The 19,687-nt window shown below is 31.9% G+C and overlaps 4 protein-coding genes across 7 annotated transcripts; 2 read left to right on the top strand and 2 right to left on the bottom strand.

The window, feature by feature from the left end:
- The first annotated feature begins 41 nt into the window (after nucleotides 1-41).
- Nucleotides 42-6,221, top strand: LOC114873816. 2 transcript variants are annotated; one of them, XM_029182540.2, is made up of 5 exons: nucleotides 42-286; nucleotides 2,326-2,485; nucleotides 2,866-2,990; nucleotides 5,268-5,366; nucleotides 5,467-6,221. In XM_029182540.2, the coding sequence occupies exons 1-5, from the start codon at nucleotides 229-231 to the stop codon at nucleotides 5,553-5,555; spliced, it is 531 nt and encodes a 176-aa protein (XP_029038373.1). In that variant the 5' UTR covers nucleotides 42-228; the 3' UTR covers nucleotides 5,556-6,221. The 2 variants fall into 2 exon arrangements, with proteins under 2 accessions (XP_029038373.1, XP_029038372.1); XM_029182539.2 differs by having other exon boundaries at nucleotides 43-286; nucleotides 5,265-5,366.
- A 96-nt stretch (nucleotides 6,222-6,317) lies between these two features.
- LOC114873812 (guanine nucleotide exchange factor subunit Rich) lies at nucleotides 6,318-14,278 on the bottom strand. Of its 2 annotated transcripts, none has more exons than XM_029182527.2 (16): nucleotides 13,971-14,278; nucleotides 13,631-13,738; nucleotides 13,400-13,555; nucleotides 12,902-13,216; nucleotides 12,751-12,842; nucleotides 12,403-12,676; nucleotides 12,189-12,341; nucleotides 11,919-12,119; nucleotides 11,483-11,846; nucleotides 11,211-11,416; nucleotides 10,808-11,149; nucleotides 10,250-10,739; nucleotides 9,888-10,182; nucleotides 9,337-9,809; nucleotides 8,887-9,247; nucleotides 6,318-8,826 (listed from the first exon to the last, which is right to left on the bottom strand). In XM_029182527.2, exons 1-16 carry the CDS (start codon nucleotides 14,103-14,105, stop codon nucleotides 8,502-8,504), a joined length of 4,290 nt encoding a protein of 1,429 aa, XP_029038360.1. In that variant the 5' UTR covers nucleotides 14,106-14,278; the 3' UTR covers nucleotides 6,318-8,501. The 2 variants fall into 2 exon arrangements, with proteins under 2 accessions (XP_029038360.1, XP_029038361.1); XM_029182528.2 differs by having other exon boundaries at nucleotides 11,214-11,416.
- A 115-nt stretch (nucleotides 14,279-14,393) lies between these two features.
- LOC114873813 (1,4-alpha-glucan-branching enzyme) lies at nucleotides 14,394-17,544 on the top strand. The gene is made up of 10 exons (XM_029182530.2): nucleotides 14,394-14,604; nucleotides 14,817-14,986; nucleotides 15,083-15,324; nucleotides 15,429-15,638; nucleotides 15,755-16,062; nucleotides 16,136-16,336; nucleotides 16,435-16,787; nucleotides 16,853-17,037; nucleotides 17,119-17,407; nucleotides 17,482-17,544. The coding sequence occupies exons 1-10, from the start codon at nucleotides 14,492-14,494 to the stop codon at nucleotides 17,487-17,489; spliced, it is 2,079 nt and encodes a 692-aa protein (XP_029038363.1). The 5' UTR covers nucleotides 14,394-14,491; the 3' UTR covers nucleotides 17,490-17,544.
- A 65-nt stretch (nucleotides 17,545-17,609) lies between these two features.
- On the bottom strand, nucleotides 17,610-19,466 carry LOC114873815 (mitochondrial import inner membrane translocase subunit Tim29). Of its 2 annotated transcripts, XM_029182537.2 has the most exons (4): nucleotides 18,697-19,466; nucleotides 18,524-18,625; nucleotides 18,256-18,441; nucleotides 17,610-18,180 (listed from the first exon to the last, which is right to left on the bottom strand). In XM_029182537.2, exons 1-4 carry the CDS (start codon nucleotides 18,833-18,835, stop codon nucleotides 18,050-18,052), a joined length of 558 nt encoding a protein of 185 aa, XP_029038370.1. In that variant the 5' UTR covers nucleotides 18,836-19,466; the 3' UTR covers nucleotides 17,610-18,049. The 2 variants fall into 2 exon arrangements, with proteins under 2 accessions (XP_029038370.1, XP_029038369.1); XM_029182536.2 differs by having other exon boundaries at nucleotides 17,610-18,441; nucleotides 18,697-19,460.
- Between the last annotated feature and the right edge of the window lie 221 nt (nucleotides 19,467-19,687).

Below are 19,687 nucleotides of genomic sequence, written 5' to 3'. Positions count from 1 at the left end.
TTACTGATCGACTAACGTAAACGATGTGGATGACATCTTTTGAGTCATACTAATACTTGACAATATTTCAGTCTTCAACCTGCAGCTTTCAGGCTCTGTTCGACGTGTTTGAATATTGAATTTGTGTATTAATTATATTCATATTTATTAAGTGTTAGAAGCTGTGTTTAATACTTTAATACTTAATATTTTTGAGATTTTTACTTTGATACTTTGAAGTCTTTTAAAATGTTGCGTGCTACCACCTTGCTGGCACTTCTTTGCCTGAACATGGGGTTATCCTACGGTAAGTATCTAATCGTTATTCAATAAATCTCGTATTTTATTATAATAATAATCATGATTTGCTACATAGATTGATTTCCCAAATGAAATAAGTAATTATGGGCAATAAAATAATTTCTATTTAACTCTAATTAATATATTGCTATTACATTGATCTAAATAAGGATTAAGTTCTGCCTTTGCATAATATTTGCGAACAATAGCTGATAAATGCAAATAATTTACAATCTTTTCCGGTATTTCCGGCTGTTTTTAATCGTTCATTGGTTCGTTACGTCATATAAGTCGCCGATTTTCACACATTTACTGTGTGTATAAACAAGCTTAGATTATGTTTACTTAACTCCCTCGTGCTTACCTTTCATAGAGATCATAAACACCAAGTGTCATCGATACTTGGAATTATTTTTTTAAGCTAATAGGTAATCGTTAAATTTCTATTGCATTAAGTGAATATATAAATGTGAAATGAATTTTATTAGTACAAAAAAAAAAGGGAATCCTATATTAAAATATAAGTTTATCAATAAAAACTTATTTCTTATTAATTGTTGACTTGATTTTATAATAAATCAAAAATTAATCTGAATATTATTTTACATACATATATCTATTGCAGACTTTATAATTGCTGCGTCTGTCGGCAGAGTTAGCTTAACGATGACTGTTTTCGCCGAACGCATATCTGAATTTATCATCTATACCGATACACGTTTACATCGAAATCACACGTAGATTTACTGATCGTAAAGGGATAGAAATACAAATTCACAAAGTAATATTTTAAATAACCGGTGATTACTTTTCAATATTGTATAAGTAACAATGATTCAATGGAATTAATTAAAAACTTCATTATTAAAACGTATTTCTACATACACGAATTTCGTTCATTTCTACGAAATAGCTAGCTAACAGTTTCCTCATTCAAATTTGTTTTATCTACAATGTAAGATGAAACTTCCGTTTGATTTATCTGACAATGGCGACGTTGTAAGTTCAACGTCGTTCAAATCTAGAAGCGGAAACTGATTATCTAGAATCACTGTTATGTCTATACAATTAAGCACGAACTGACGTAGTCGATGCAAAGAAATTTTTTAACAATATTATCTAGAAATTATAAATTATAAATTATAAATTCATCACAGTATAAACCCGATAAAGTAATCGTTTAAGCCTTAACTCTTAAAGACGTAATCCGAGTTGATTCAAATGTCGAAATTGAAAGGGACTTTGGATCGACACCTGCGTTGAACTTTGCATGCAGGGAACTTAACGACCACAGAAAATCCCCAAACTTTTCAGTTACTGTTAGGAAATCCGGTGACGACGACCGAAGGCTAAACGACCCAACGCCTAATTGCACGGCCGATGTTGGCCGATTTTACAGGACAGAGTCCCAAGTGGTACGGAAGGATTTTGGGTTCTTCGGAACAAGAGGACTTTTCCGAGCCAGGAAAGTCCTGTTTGGGCTGCCCTATTAGTCGATCGCGACTCAAATATACGTTTGAGATTTATTTAAATCTCCGGGCTGAGTTTTATTTAAAACCGCACCTTTGACTCTTCTTACATTACGTACCAAATAGTTTGCCCCCTTATCTCGTTTAATTAAAAAAAAAAAATTAGGATTAGATGGTCCGCTCTATATCTGGACACCTCTATCCATTCGAAAAAATAGAAACCAACGTCACCTTTAACAAAACACCTTCATCGAGTTCACGCATATTCACGGTTCGCCTTGACCCACCGGTGGGTCTGCAAACCTTGACAACATTTTATAAAACGTCTCGTCGTGGACCATTCACTGGTGATTTACATCCTCCCAACAGTCCGTGTCAATATCTGATTCAAGGATACAAATATCACGGTGAAGATCAACTCTTCGGAGACTGTTCTTTTTTTGGATTTCAAGGTCATTTTATTCGGATACGTTTTGTTTCATTATTTAACCCCTGCCGTGTAAACGTTCGGACGATGCCTGTACTATCTTGCACTGTACATTTCTGTTAATAAGATTGATGTTCATTATGTTTTTAGGAATGCAATGCTCGTACGGACACAAAAATGTTCTGTCAGAAATACTAGATTCTTGTCCAGGATTATTGGACTCCTCAGACAAATCCTATTGCTGCGTGGATATTGAGAATAACCGAATGTATTGTTGCGACGCGGCGGAATTCATGACGAAAACAACATGGTAGTACATTACAATATTTATTTATAATAATTTCACCGCGGATATTCGTGGTACCCCTTGGTTCGATAACTGAAATTTATTTAATATAAAATTAAACAGCATTTAAAATAGCATTAGGTATTAGTGTAATATAATAGCTCAGACAACGCTATCTGATTCTACCGATAGATTATATTATCGATACTTCACTTAAGTTATAACTTTGTACTTTCATATCATATAACTAGAACAAATATTAAACAGCACATTTTCGAATGTTGAATCTAGATGAAAATTTGAAGAAAAATAAAAGAACGATCTTGTTACGCATCTTAATTTTACAGTGAATTTTGGCGACAGGAAGCAGTGATTAATTTAAAATGTGTGTCATTCTATTACAGGCTTCTTCTCACAGTGATTGCGGCAGCAGTGATTGGAGTTTCATTGATAGTATGTTGCATATCATGTTTATGCTGTAGTTGCTGTCCATGGTATCGCAGACGTCATCGAGGAACAGTTTATGGAAGTAAGAATATTTTTCTATAACCCCTTCGTTTAACAATGTCAGAACATTTTCATAGATATCATGAATTTAAGTTTACTTCATTTTTTTTCATCGACCATCTAATAATTTATCATACAACGAAGAATTTAATCAGAAGTATTTGATAATGATTTACATGATACAATTATCAAAAGAGTACTCGTAATGTAAGTTTGATTGTACCTTTTATCACGAGTGGAAGTACTTTGGAACAAAAAATATACATTTTATTAGAAATTTTGTTAGATTGCCAAAAGATTGATTATGCATTTAACCGTTGCACGTTTAGTACGCTTATCTGTGAATGAGTCATAATTCTTGAAGACAACTGTAATTAATCGTTTGGCAATGACAAAGCTGATCAAATACCGCTACCGCTTTATGAAAGAATGAATTGTGTCTGCATTTTGCTGCAGATACAGTTCACGTCACGCACACTTTATCGTTTCCGTTCAAATTATCTGAATTTCTACGGAGGAAATTGGTAGCATTAAAAATTTAATTACCTGATTAAAAATTTTGAAAATTTACCAGTGGGTTGATTACATCCCTATTCATTATTAGAGTGGAAGCTTATGGAAATACGTAAGTTTGCAGGACTTAATTAGGTGTAATTTTTTATAGGACCAGCCATGGCCTGAATCCATTTCATCACATCTTCTTACTTCCTGACATTGTATTACACATGAAATGAAACTTATGTGTGTCAGGGAATAAGTATTTTTTAAATTATTAATTCTTACTTTGCTTTTTATATATTACTCTATACATATTTTTCTATATATTCTATATAATATTTTTGCATCATACATTACTGCTTCTAGTGTTATATACTACTAAACAACACTAAAAACATTTTTAATATATACAAACGCGTAAGCTATATCAGCAGTTCAATAATGAACTAGTGTTCAATTTTTCTAAAAGTAACGAATTGAGAATCATATGAAAGCTTCGGCATTTTGTTATTTAAAAATATAATACGATCGATAGATCAGTAGTAATAGGTTGTTTACTAAAATGTCAGTATTTTGTATTATAAAAAGAAACAATATTTTTATAGCTCTCGCGTGCTTGCATTTAATCCTTTGCAAAAATAATTAGAATTTAGTTGCAAAATAAAGTTCTCAATTGAGCAAAGGATCATTAACATTCCATTAGTGCTTTATTTTTTTTATTTTATTTATATTGTAATAAGAAATATATATCATTAAGTTAAAGCGATTCGGAAAAAAATACTTAATATATTTTGCGTTCAATTAAAAATTTCAAGATTTACACACGCGCTGGAATGTGTAGAAACAACGTATGATGGTTACTTGTTATATATCATATTGAAATTTTATACCTGCGAATTAATAGAGTCTATTTTGTCAGTGCAAATAAAACAAGGCAGCTAATTTATATTTTTATATTAACATAACGCACAGAAAGTATTTTGTTAATTATATTTGTGATCTATTTTACATCGCCGATTCAGCTACTGACAAATTTATGTAATAATATAAACTTAAGGTGCACAATATGACATATAGATAAGCGCTTCTCATTGTAACGTTATATAATAAATATTTTTGTGATCTATCAGTGTGAACAAACACTTTCCTTCCACTATCACATCAAAGACAATTGAATTTTATATTTTTGTTTCATTATTAAGACAGTAAGTTTATATTTTTAATATAACATTAACACGATTCTAATTTTCTTCTTTCATTTTTTAACCGTTTAGTTACTAGTAAGTAATTACAATTAGCAATTTTACAAGTGATACGTAGAATGTTCCAAAAAAGATGCATGTGTGGCGGTGGTAAACGAGAATGCGGTTTCCAATGCGTAGCCGCAAACAGCGTGATAAAGAAACCGGAAGAGAGATGTCGAAGGAAGTAGGGGATGTAGCGAAGTCGCAAAATATTTTAGAAACCAAAATACATACAATCCGATCGACGTAACAATAGTTTAGAAGAGATAAGAACTGAAATCTGAAACTTCTTCCAGGGCCGCAGGAAGAAACGTTTCGTAGTTCATCTTACCCCTTTTCCTGACGCATTTAAAAATGAACAAGATCGAGTCACATAATATCTTTCTCTTTTGCAAGATCACCGTCAAGTCTTAAACTAATAACACTTTCCCAGGAAATACTATATTGATGTTAATCATAAGTGCATAAATATTATTTCCTTGATTGAACTCCTTGAAATGTTAATTTATTGTCTCTCAAGAGTTAAGCCTTTTTTGTGGGTACATTTGTTCCAGAAGTACAGGTACCTACTGTCGTACATGTAATTCAATCACCCGCGAGTGTCCCACAATCGACTCAACCTCATGTAACTGCTATGAATGCTACAAGTTCAGCAGGTGATTATTGCAAATATTATAGTTCAATATTAACACGTTGAACGCCACTGTGAAAATGGACATTTTTTATTGTTAAAATTAATATTACTATCTTTTTCAGAAATGTCACAACCACCACCATATGCGGAAGTTGTGTACGAAAAACAGGCAGCGTACAATCCAACTTACGTTACTTCACACCAACAGTAACGATGTTGAATGATATTGATAGTTTATGAAAGTTCCAATACTATTATACTCTTGTTCTCTTTTTTATTTTGTTCCTAACGGTGCCTGCATTTTGGAGCTTCCGTTAAGAAGCTTAGTTATTACAAACGAACGTCTTCCGTTCAGTGAATGTTAGAAACTCGAAGTCGCGTGTTTACAATGACGTTTTTTACATAATGACGAAAAAGCACACTATGCTCAAATTTTAACTTTATTTAAATTAGTAAATTATTATCCATGGATGCAAAACCAATTTTATATTGAGAAAATACGTTTAGATATTGGGTACACATTTTTATTTTGTAACATCAAATTCTACTATGTGGATCCTTTGAATTTGTATAACTTCTTTTTGAATACACTTAAGAGAACTTAATTTAATTTTTTACATGTTCAGCATCAAAATAAAATTGTTGCCATATCGTTTTGATAAAACTTAAACTCTTTTTATATTTAAGAAGAAATATACCTAGTGTTAAAGAAAAATATCTGAGTAAACCTAAGACAGTCAATTTATAAAAGAATCAGTATAAAGTCAGCGTTTACATTATTGAAGTATATTGAATCTGAATTTATACATGCTTACCGAATTATATATGAAATTATACATGCTTTTAAATTAGTATAAATAAATATAAGAATGTAGTATCTGAACTCTTATGCTTAGAAGAACCCTTGATATTTTTTATATGTTGTTTAGAAATACGCTGTGCCACGTTTATAAATTTTAGAAAATCACATAACTTATGGGAAAATATATATTTCTGAATATCTATGTTACAGTATGTACGTGTGTATGTATGTATATAAACCGTTTGTTATTACTGTTTCACAGTTTTTTCATATATTACTTAATGTGATAGTAAAACTAAGTCCCGTGGTTAATCAGCAACTAGATTAAAGAAAATCATGCTATTGTGTTGCACATCGAGTAAAACGAAGTATATTTTTCAATTATAAAAACTGTGAAACAATCAATCTACAATTATTTTTACTTAGATATGAATTATTTTTATCAATTAATCATTTCCCAATAGCAGGTTTACATTAATTTTACATGGAGGCTTACAAATAATTTTGATTATTGTTTTTTGACTGTTTGTAACGAGTAAAATTGTTTTTCAGTATTTGCATTGCAAAATTATAATACGTAGTATTAATATGTTTACAGTACGGGTATCTCATGCAACTGGACCAAGCTATAACTCTAGCAAGGTAAGATATTGAACAAAATATTAGGAAAAATTAAATAGCATGCGCCAGAACCGGAAGTGGAGATGTTTCAATCTTCGGGAATGACCATCAAGATCTCCCTATTTCTCCCTCAGATATCTTTTGAACTAATTAATTTTCAATCCAAGTACCTTAATACTTTTTTGTAGGAAATAACGAGATGCTCCATTCCATGCTATTTAATTTTGTTTAATGAAATTTTGATCTATCTACTACCCGGTTTAAGCTTGATTCAGTTATATGGGACATCCTGTGTATTTATCAACTGAAATTAAAGACTTAGTAAACATAATTATAATTGAAAAATTATGTTACTGCCTATAAGAAAACAAAATAAATATTAGTTCCATCTTTTTATGAATAAAATATTACATACATCAGTATATTGGTCTATTTCTATTCTTTAGTAAAACTTATACTATTAAAAGATATAATATCGTTTTATTATTAAAAATTATTTCAATAAAAACTTGAATTTGTAAATGAAATAATTAAATTATTTTTCTTAATTGCTTGTAATATAAATCCACTACTTTCCTTGCCCAATTTACATGAGTATTAGTGTCTTCTGTAAGAGTGATTAATTCTTAAACGATACAGATCACCACTAAACCGTTTTGCATTATTTACAATTATCGTTGAATCGAAGTATTAATTATTAATTCGTTCAATAAAAAATGTATATTATATAAATTACAATTCGTTAAACGTTATCCATCTTCGTATATATATTATTTGACACACCAGTTCTTTTAATAGAAAATCGATATCTATAATAATATCGATTATAAAGTTAGGTAGAGTTACATCAAATTTATATAGTTATCCTTTTAATTTGATTATATAAAATTCAGTTCTTTGTCTATGTTAAAGAAATTTGGATTACAGGACGGTCATTTTGTTTAGCTCACTACTATTCAAACACAATATATTACCAACATTAATTTTGTATAACTCTTCTGAAATGTATGATTAATATTGAAATAGATGACAGTTAGTGCAATTTTTTTTTTTTTTTTTAATAATAATCACAATTCAGTCAATATGATACCGTAATACATAAAATATCAGAGTACATTTTTTTTTTATTTTCTTCACAATTAAGTTCGGAATCTACTAACATCAATTGCATATATGTCAATATTCATTATTTAATATATATTGTCTATGAGTAGAGGAAGAAGTGATATCAGTCACGTATTGCAGTATCATTAAACTATATTGTTTCTTGTACAGAATTGCTTGCTTGTTATTAGAATGACTCTAAAAATATTTCAACAACACTCTTTCTACGATTTGAATAACATATTTACATGCGTAGAAATGCTTAAAAAATGAGAAATATTAATTTTGTAACATTTGTTTCTTATATATTAAAATTTTCAAAGATATTACTGTATACATAATTATGGTACAACGATCAACCAATATATTTGTTATCACGATTGAAAATATGAAAATTATTAGCTTTCATTGTCACTTATCTCTTTAACAGTGGGGTTTGATGCTAATCACATCTATCTCACGTTACTTTAAGAGATACTTAATATCAAATAGTAATTTGACGAGTTTCGTTTTCAGCCAACAGTACTTAAACATGTTCCATAAAAAGCTGAAAAATTCTAGAAAAATTTTTGTACCTACTCAACAGCATAATAATACAATGTATTCCAATTTCATGAAGACAGTATTGTTTTAGGAGATGATACACGAAGACTGTGAATTAGTATTCTCCACGGTATTGAGATTGCTATAGTTACCTCGGAAAGTCTGTTCAGCATTTAAAGATAGTTCATGGGATCGTTCTTCCTCTAATGGTGTAGTTGTTGAAGTATGACTAATGGACGAATGTCGAGATCTAGATAAATTTCCCCGTTGATTACTATTAGCTGATGGAGCTGGACTGGGAGAAGGACTCTCCGGTATCTGCTCTTGTTCTTGTTGTTGCTTAGTTACAATTAGCCTGTTCAACAAAGAAATTTGACCCTGGATTCCTGACATAAATGGTCTATATCCCAAACTGAAATACAAATAAATTACTTTTATACAATTTATATTTTACTTTCTTTTTAATACGTACCATTCAGAATGCGACCATCTGGTTAACGTAAGGAGACCATCTCTTAAATTAATTACAGAATCAAAAGTCTGCATGGGAGCATGTGCAGCTCGAATAGTTCTAGCCATAGCAGGTGCATCGCATAGAACTGTTGCCAGTACCGCAGCCCACCCTAAGCAACCACCCTCCAAAAATAATTGTAAAAGATATCTAAGTTGTACTTCTGCACGACTTATCGGTGCACAGGGCGAAGCATTATGGACCTCTGTTTGTTCCACCGGCTCTGGTGAAACCCAACACACTGTTCCGACTCCAGTTCCAACAATGGATTCAGTATCATCTCTCCAAATAGTACTGCTATCACTAAGAATACTATTAGCATCTGAAAATACAATAACAATATACTTATACAATTTCAATTAATATAATCACTCGTTATATTCCTTGCGTATAGTAAGGAGATATAAATACCATGTAACATATTTGTCGTTAATTTGGTTTCAACAGCAGGGAACTGTGTTTCTAAACTCGCAACAGGAGAAACTAATGTAGTGTAAGGTGGTCTTCCACTTGGTAAACTAGTATAACCGCTATCAGGTAAATCAACGGCAAAATTGGATTGCACTGGTTCATCCTCCGGGGTTTCTAAACTAATTGATTTTATAGAACGCAGAGAGGTAAGGCTAGATCTTCGATACTTTTGTAAAGTTGGAAGTGATAACACGGGGTAAGCAAATGCAAAATCTTCGTGTACTGCTTTCAATGCTGCGATATAATCATCTATTTTCGCTGCTCTATCGCGTTCTCTTCCGAACCATGTAACTAAATGAAAATCTAATCGAGCAGCAAATCTGCCTAAATCGGCAAGTCTCTTTGCCGAAAGTAGCCGACGAGCGTGACGTTGTAGTATCACGTCGATAAAGAATTCTTCAGCCGAACCCTCCCTGAAAAATATAAATATTTCATTTTAATTTTAAAGAACACCACTTCATTCATTTTTATGAATGTTAATCTGAACTTACTTGCTGTCAGGTTTCTCGATTTTAGAAGTGTTTGTCGGTACAGACTTCTTTCGTCTCATAACTACATTTCTAGTTTTCTCTAACATTGAAGACGGAGCTATATCTTTGGCCACTGAATCAGATTGTACTTTAGGCGTTACTGTAGTACTGTAACTTCGACTTCGTGAAACTTGCATAGTTCCTAACACCAGAGATAAGTCATCTTCGTGAGGTGAAAGCGGTGGTGTTTGCGTAGGTCCTCCTAATTTTGATGTTCCACCCCAAGATGTTCTTGGCGATTCCACGTCGTTTGGATCTTATGGAAAAGAAAACATATGAAAATGGTGTAAGCAAAATGTATTTAAAAGTATTTTATATGTTACCAATTGCTCTAAGAAAACGAACAAGATCCTTTGACAATTCCCATCTTCCTTGTTCGAGAGCGGCGTCTAGTAATAAAGTAGCATGTTGCCGGCTAACGGAAGAGGGTTCTAAATTCTGTAAAATTATTAAGTAACTAGCAGCAGTATCGAGTTCCTGGCGTTGTAAACAATCCTGCAACAGCTTTTTCGGTGGTCCAGCAACAGAGAATAAATAAGGCCAAAGTGCTATTTCAGTCTTCCTAGCGCACTGTACAACTGCTCTAGCCCAAACTCCTGGAAATTCACGGATGAATTCCACCACGGAAGGTAACTGAGCATCTGGAATTGGTTCTTTGCTAGTTGCTTCTTCCTCTAGTACCTCGTGTAACAAAAGTTCTAACGAATGGGGAAAATATGGCAATGCGGAACACGAGCGAGCTATTTCCCAAGCATGATATCCTAAATTACGGTGAATAAGTTGCCGTAATATTTGATGAAGGTAAACTTGACTCTAGAAGTAATATAAATAAATTTTCAATTGTTTAACGAAACATCTTAACATTTCACAAAAATACTTACTGTAAGTTCTAGTAAACTAAATGGCAATGAGAACGGGGAATTAGTGTCCGATGTAAAAAGTACGGTGTCATTTTCTGCCCCGAGTAGAATAGCATCCTCAAACAGTATAGCTAAGGGATAAATGCGTAAATGAAAAGGCAACATTATTCTCTTGCTCATAAATGTATGTGTTTTCTCTTGATGATTTCTGGGAAACAATGGTAGCCAAACACGCATGCCGTGAGCACCACAAAATAACCATAAGGCTTCTGTTAAATGAGGTTTATCTCGCCTCGATCTCCAAGGTACCCAAACATTTTCTACGTAAGAAGCTAATACTGTTGGAGCGCTACATGTAAATAGCTGTAAAATATAACGAATATTAGATTAATTTATATTAACAATAAAGATATTATTTACATACCACCTCTGGATTATCGGTGCAATGTTCTCGTTGAACCATAAGAAGACGTCCGGATACATTTAACAGAAGACTTTCAGGATGCGGATGACTTCCGGCCGTTTCTGCACGTATAGTAGTCAAGGTGGCACTTACAACGCAAGCAGGATGAACACAAAGTCCACTAATATCTACAGTTTGCAATCTTGTTAATTCTACATTTCCTGCGTCTGAAATAAAAACATTTTAAGCGCGATTCTATACACTTAATAAACTAGCTTCCTTCATTTACTTACCATTATTGCTTTCTAATATCATATCATAAATGCTTATTTGTGCATTGGCACAAAATGTTAAGAGCCTGTCTTTTAGTGTATTGAGCAATAATACCTGGGATGGCATTCTAACGGTTCTAACGTAATTATTATCCAGACGAGTATCCCGAGGATATATTCTAACTTCATCCTTGTCGTCTAATATTGAATAGCTGCTAGCTATCAAGAAACCCTTATGCCATAATAGTCCTCCAGTAACGATAAAATCCCGCTCTTGAGTTTCATTACCAAACAATTTCCATTTACGCGAAGGCAAAGAATAATGGGCCAATCCTGTCCTCCCGGCTACAGCTATACTCATACCTTCGTTATCAATAGCAGTGTACTAAAAAAAAAGATTTGTTTCATCATATTATTCTGGTGTAAAATTTTATGTAATACAGCAAACATCACGTACTCTTATGGGCCAATTGGAACCGCTATACACGCTGGGAATAGGAACAACTAGCCATTGTTTGGAACTCGCAAGTGTTTGCGTGATAGAATCATTAGGAATTTCACTACCAAGATGAAAGGTCGGAGCATTTGTAGAAACTCCACCACCAAGATTTAAATATAATCTGTCTTCACCTTGCAAATACAAATGTCCATGATGACCCTACATACCAACTCATGGTCAGTAATAAGTATAACAAATCGTTATCTATATACTTGTTTTTATAGTTACCATGCAAGGATTGATAGTTAAAGGACTTTTTACAAAATCTAATTGTATCAAAGATCGCCTTAAATTAGTTTTTTCGTTTCCGTTTTCTTCAATCAAGGAAGGATCTGGAGATTCTCTTAACATCCAAAGCTGATAACCTTCTGCAGACCATTCCTGGAATATATAAAAGGTGAGGTGGACTAGAAATAAAATCGATATTAATAAATCTACCAACCATCGTATGAATATGCAAAGGATTATCACGCGCCAGGTCTACTCTTAAACCATAATCCCACTTTAAAGTACAAAGTAAAAGAGCACCGAATGTACTCCATATCGCTAGGCCACCACCTTCCCAAGCCAATGCAATAGCACAGCTATCGGGAGTCCATTTTAAACATCTTACACGACCTGGTCTTCCTGGATAATCTTTCGAAGATAAACTCAACGTATGTGACATCTCTAGCCCTCCTGTTGTTTCGTCGACATAGTATACTACCCCTTCAGAACTAGTAATAAAATATATATTATAGACTCGTATAAAACTATGTTCCCATATAGATTTATAAAACGTGTAGTATACTTTTGTCTTCCAATCGCAATAAGACGATATTTGTGATTTACAGCTGCACACGTAGCATCTTCAATATCTTTAGCCCAAATTCCTTGAACTTGCTGAAAAATATGATTGCTATAAATTTGTTATCTACATAAAGGAAAATAAATTGACATACATTAGGATCAAATTTCAGTGACTGAGCTGTGAGGAATGCTGCTTTGCCGGTGTTGAGTACAATTGCAAATCCACCGACTAAGGGAGAATATTCAATGTCGGTAATATATACATTATTCTCAGTTAATGGTACAGCTACGGTAGATATCTGTTGATCTATACTAAATGGTATTCTCCTTAAGTCAAGAGAGTAATCTCTATTTGCCGTACCGTCCCATTTTTGGCGTATTACATGACTGGTTTTTGTAGCGACCATAAGTTCATCGCGTATACAAACCAAAGAACTAATACCATCATCTATCCATACTGATTTCTCCTAAAAAAACAAATTAAGTGATGTTAGCAGCGGTATTATCAACAGAGCCTTAGTTTCAAGACTTTTAGGGTTCAAATAAAATTCCAAGTAATTCGAAGCTCGGGCGTGTTTAAATTGTTTGAAAACTTGCAATTTCCATTAGTTTGCATAACTTTCAAGAATGTATTTTCAACATTAACTTACAAATGTTAAAACTAAAGAAGGGATAACTTCCTTAATAAATAGTTCAGCACTATCTCTTTTTAAACTAGTAACTGGGGAGTCTCTTTGTTCATAAAGTCCTCTTTCTTCTGGACTAGTATCCGATAATTTATAAAATAGAAGGTAGCTATCTGATGTCTGAAAACATTAAAATTAATGTAGTAATTTTAATGTGTTTTGTTATAATTTAATATAATATATGATCTGTTATACCCCAATAACCAGCATACTGGAATCTGGTCTCCACTGTAATAAAATATTGTCTCCATGCTTTCTTAATGAATCTGGTGTTCTTCTGATGAATACAATAGGTACACATGGCTATAACAAAAGTTGCTTTTTATAAATTCATGTAATAGCATAAGAAACAATATCATTTGAAAGGAAAATATTAGGAATATGAATAAAGTAAAACTATTATTTAAATCTGAATCGATAACATCCTTAACATCTGGGAAAGTACTAAACAGGGAAAGGAATTGGTTTTATTTCATTAGTGAATACTAAACTTCACTTAAACATATAATAACAATGTTATAATTATAACACGTGCCTTGCAATACCAGATGGTTAGAGCATCCGTTGTCAAAATAGCGAAAAGTATTTTATCCCTATTGCAAACAACGGCCGTTATGTTTTCCGGTTCGATTGTGTTTAGAACCCGGGGCCATCCAATAGGGAAAAACATGATTTCTTCTTAAGATTATCCACTTTTTATGTACACATTCCTGTTATGTTTAAACAGTCTTTACGTTTCATCCTTTGCTTTAAAGCATCTGACAAGTAAACACGTCCTAACCTGACCATCTTGTGGAATCATAAAAATACTGTATAAGTTCATATGACCAGTGACTACAAATGCAAAAGACTAGACATGCCTTTGTTTCTCGACAGAGGGTACCTGGGATCCCCTAAAATCATGACCCTTCAAAGACAAAAGTATGTTCAGTCTTTTTGTATCTGTGGTCATTGATACCGCAAATACTAAAGGAGGTCACCTTGAAATGTCATATAAAATTTAATAAAGTTATAATTTTAAGGTGTTTTTGATTGTAAGTGAACAAAGAAATAAATATGGGGGGGAAATGGTCAAGCATGGATCCTTCTCAAGTTGAAGTACCAGAAATAAATGTTTTATTAGAAAGAGATCCGTATTTGAAACCTTATGAAAATGAAATTCGTAAAAGGTATTTTATATGCAATATGTAAAAATATGTTATTTAATTCAGTCATCATTAATAATTTATAATTCCTTTAATAGTATAACTTAATGCATAGTTATCTAAAGTTCTTTTTCTGTAATCAGTTGCCATTTATTTTGTTACAAAATTGTATATACAAATGTACGTATCCTCAGTTTCAATAAACCATCATTTTCCATAATCGTTTTGTTTATTAGGTACGCATTATACAAGGATTATTTGGAAAGATTAGAAACTGGTGATGGCAGTTTAGAAAAATTTTCAACAGGATATAAAACTTTTGGAATTCATATAAATGAAGATAATAGTGTTACTGCAAAAGAATGGGCACCTGGTGCACAAGAATTATTTTTAACAGGAGATTTTAGTAAGTAAATTACAATTGTTTATTATAGAGATACATATAATATTATATATTTTTAAACATAAATATTTTAATTTTATTCCTCATTTTTATTAATAGACAATTGGAATACAACAGCTAACTCTTATAAAAGATTAGATTATGGAAAATGGGAATTACATTTACCTCCCAATGCTGATGGCACTTGTCCAATAAAACATCTTTCAGAAGTTAAAGTAATTGTAAAAGACCATAATAATGAATTGCTAGAACGGTTAAGTCCTTGGGCTAGCTATGTTACACAAAATCGTTCTGAAAGTGCTACATACAAGCAACGTATATGGTATCCATTATCTAAAAATGTATATATATGTATATAATCATATTGAAGCATATGTATACTAGCTTGAATTAATTTTGTTTCACAGTAATTGTTAATAATGTAAGGTAATATATTCTTGTTCAGATTTATAAATTTAAGTATCCAAAACCAAAGAAACCAGACAGTCTTAGAATTTATGAATGTCATGTGGGTATTGCAACTCAAGAATTCAAAGTTGGTACATATTTAGAATTTGCTACAAATATAATCCCTCGCATTGTAAAACAGGGTTACAATGCGATACAATTAATGGCTATTATGGAACATGCTTATTATGCCAGTTTTGGGTATCAGGTATGTATCTAGAACAGATGATTTGAAAATACTTATTGTCAGAATTAATAGTATGCATATGTATCTCAACAATAGCAAAAAATATTTCAATATCTCGTATAATTAAACTCATTAAGGTGACTTCCTTTTATGCGGTTTCATCCCGTTATGGTACGCCAGAAGAACTAAAACAGTTAATAGATGTAGCGCATCAACATGGTCTATATGTTTTATTGGATATGGTGCATTCGCATGCATCAAAGAATACTTTGGATGGATTAAATATGTTCGATGGTACCGATAGTTGTTTCTTCCATTCTGGTAATCGCGGCCAACATCCTCTTTGGGACAGTCGACTTTTTAATTACGGAGAATACGAAGTATTGCGATTTTTACTTTCGAATTTACGTTGGTATATCGAAGAATATGGCTTTGATGGATTTAGGTATTTATATACCAAAATGTGTATCAAAATGCAAAATTTACATCGTTTACTTACATATAATATATTTATACAGATTTGATGGTGTTACATCAATGTTGTATCATTCAAGAGGAGCTGGACAAGGTTTCACTGGTCATTATGATGAATATTTCGGTCTGAATGTTGATGTTGAAGGTGTGGTATATTTGATGCTTGCAAACTATATGTTGCATCATTTATATCCAGAAATTATTACAATAGCGGAAGATGTTAGTGGAATGCCTGCAGCTTGCAGGTATGATTTTGAAAAAAAAATATCGTCATAAATCGTTTTCGTAATCATATATTTAAGTACAAATTAAAATTATTAATTTCTTTGTATGGATCTTTAAGGCCTGTTTTTGAAGGTGGTATAGGATTTGATTACCGATTAGCTATGTCTATTCCTGATAAGTGGATTAAACTTTTAAAAGAAGTAAAAGATGAAGATTGGAAAGTCGGAGAAATTTGTTGGACATTAAGTAATCGAAGATGGATGGAGAAAACGGTAGCTTATTCAGAATCTCACGACCAGGCTCTCGTAGGTGATAAAACAATTGCATTTTGGCTTATGGACAAGGAAATGTATACTCACATGAGCGTAATAAGTCCGCCAAATCCAATCATAAATCGTGGAATTGCTCTTCATAATCTTATTACGTTAATTACACATGTATTAGGAGGAGAAGCGTATTTAAATTTTATGGGTTAGTTACTAAATTACTTTCTTATAGAATTTTAAATATATTTGTTGATATACATATAAACTTAGGTAATGAATTCGGTCATCCTGAATGGTTGGATTTTCCTCGAGCTGGCAATGGAGATAGCTACCATTATGCCAGAAGGCAATGGAATTTAGTAGACGATGAATTACTAAAATATAAATTCATGAATAATTGGGATCGTGCTGTAAATACCCTCGAAGAAAAATATGGATGGCTACATGCTCCTCCTGTACTTATATACTTAAATTTATATTTGAAATTCGTTTACATACTGTGTACTGTAATTAATAAAGATATGGGGTTTTTACAGGCATATGTAAGTTGGAAGCACGAGGATGACAAAGTAGTTGTTTTTGACCGAGCAGAGCTTATATTTGTTTTTAATTTTCATCCGGTAAAGTCATTTCCGGATTATCCTGTCGGAGTAAAGACTCCAGGAACTTATAAAATCCTTTTATGTAGCGATAACAAGGATTTTGGTGGAGAAAATCGTGTTGATACCAGTGTACAACATTTTACCATACCAGAGTCATTTTCCAACTACTCAAATAAAATGTTGATTTATATTCCCTGTCGCACAGCTATTATCTATGTTCGAGGTAAGATTATTACATTAACTTGTTACTTTATATTTCTTATGGTTGTTAGATAGCTAACAGTTTTTTAATTTTAGAAACATGAGTCATGGACATGGCCAAAATAAGGACTGATTTTAATGTATCCTATATAAAGAAAAGAAAAGAAAGAAATTAATAAAATATTCATATGTGAAATTTAAAAAAAATCAATTTTTGTACATTACCAAATGATATTTAAATGTTAAAATAATTATATATTTGATATATGTATATTAAATAATGTTTGTATTAGCAGCTACACTCGGTTGATATATGTTTTGATACTATATTTTAGGAATCTACACATATTTGAAATAAAAGCATGTTTTCTACTTTAAGTAGTAATTATTTTGTGAGGTCGAAAAAATATAAATACTTAAGCTATAAATATTACTAAGGATAGTACTTGTTTGTTAGATTTTAAAAGAAGATATTTGTACTATACAGAAAGGTTTCAAAAACTTCTTTTGAAGGAAGTATTTGTTTCTTTATGTAACTTGTACTTTCGAAAATATTAAAGTGATTTTGAATTTAATATAATTGCTATTATTAAATATATGAAAGTAATTGTTAATCTATGGAAATAGGACAAGTATTTTTTTAATTCTTCCTAAATTAAATAGTTTATTCAGTTTTCAAATCACTAAATTCTGTTTCATTTACATCATAGTCTTTCATTTTACTTTCTAAAACCCACCACTTATCTAATATTCCAAAATCTACTATTCTTTGGTAAAATGTTGCATATTGTACATCTAAATAAGGACAAGCAGCTTTATACAAAGAACATGTTTCATCATAGTCATCTAACCAAATCAAAGAAACTATACCCAAGTTCATTCTTCGTACAATTCCTTCATTGTAGCATTGTCCTAACCATTTCACATGATATTCAGATACTGGATTACGTACAGTTTCTCCCACTTGCATTATCTTTATAGTGTTTTGTAATAACTGTTCCCTGAAGGAACTTTCATCTGGATTATGTTTGTTTAAATATATACAGAATGCTAGAACTAAGTAAAGAAAATTTTTAACAGTTATGAAAAATATAAAATTATAAAGTATCAATTTTTATTTAATTAAATACAAATATACCTGAAGCATATACGGAAGCTTTTATTGGACGTTCTTTACAATCATTCACAACACTCACTGCTACTTCCTTGTAATCTGTGAAAAGATTCTTCCAATATTTACCTGTAAATAGAAACAACAAATAAATTCAAATGAAAATACTTGATCTAATATAATTACAGTTGTCAATTTACCCCATCGTTCGACAAATGTCCCTTTTAATTTTTCTGGTGTTTCAAAATTCTGAACTTTATACAAAATATCATTAGTTTTGTTTACTATTTTTGATGTAAATTTATAATTCCGAAACTGGATGAATTTAACGTAATTCATGTTGATCAAAGTTAGTATAACAAACTCAAAATAAACACAATATCATTTAAAATATACATCTCATATTACTATACATTTTTATGTTATTCGGTGAAGAACAGGATAAACTCGAGTTCCTGTTGTAAAACTGAGGTTATCCACGTGAATGAAGAACATAAGAAATACATTTATATATATAAAAATATTATTTTTAAACGCTCCTGATGTATAATCATTTAACTCTTAGAAAAGATTAAGTACAATACTTTAAATATTTCAATAAATACTTTAAATAAATAAGAACGGATTCTATGATATTGTATACACTATTTAAAGCAATGTTATGCAAAATACTGAAAGTATTTTATTGTATTAATTTTGACGATATTAATGTTAAAAGTAATGTAGAAAATCTGCCAAGGGAGGTCCTGGTCCATAAAGAGGCGTAGGATAATAAATAGTTAGGGAGCGTAGGTCTTCGCCCATAAAGAAGCATAAAATAATTAATAACTGAAAGGGGTGGCCTTGGCCTATAAAGAGAGATAATTGGAAAAAGGGAAATAAAAGGGGTCCTCGGCCGAGGCCCAGAAGAGGGATACAATCATAATCCTCTTCGATGAGCTTATTTAATAAGCAAAGAAAATAAATAAAGTAAATTAAATAAACTCCGGAAAAAAATTAAAGGACGATTATTATACTGGTTGTGCCCTCTTCATGTGGACCTGAGTTCATCCAGGGGTATCAGGGACCCCGCGGCACCAATGGCGCCCTCTAAATACCGACATGACTTCATCTTGGGGTGTCGGGGACCCCGAAGCACGGGTAACACTCTTTGTATACCGACATTATGGCATCCGGGGCGTCAGGGACCCC

The sequence above is a fragment of the Osmia bicornis genome, chromosome 11 (assembly GCF_907164935.1).
Source record: "Osmia bicornis bicornis chromosome 11, iOsmBic2.1, whole genome shotgun sequence".
In the NCBI taxonomy this organism is placed as follows: domain Eukaryota; kingdom Metazoa; phylum Arthropoda; class Insecta; order Hymenoptera; family Megachilidae; genus Osmia; species Osmia bicornis.
The sequence above is the reverse complement of the archived record's forward strand: the minus strand, read 5'-3'. Positions and strand labels throughout refer to the sequence as shown.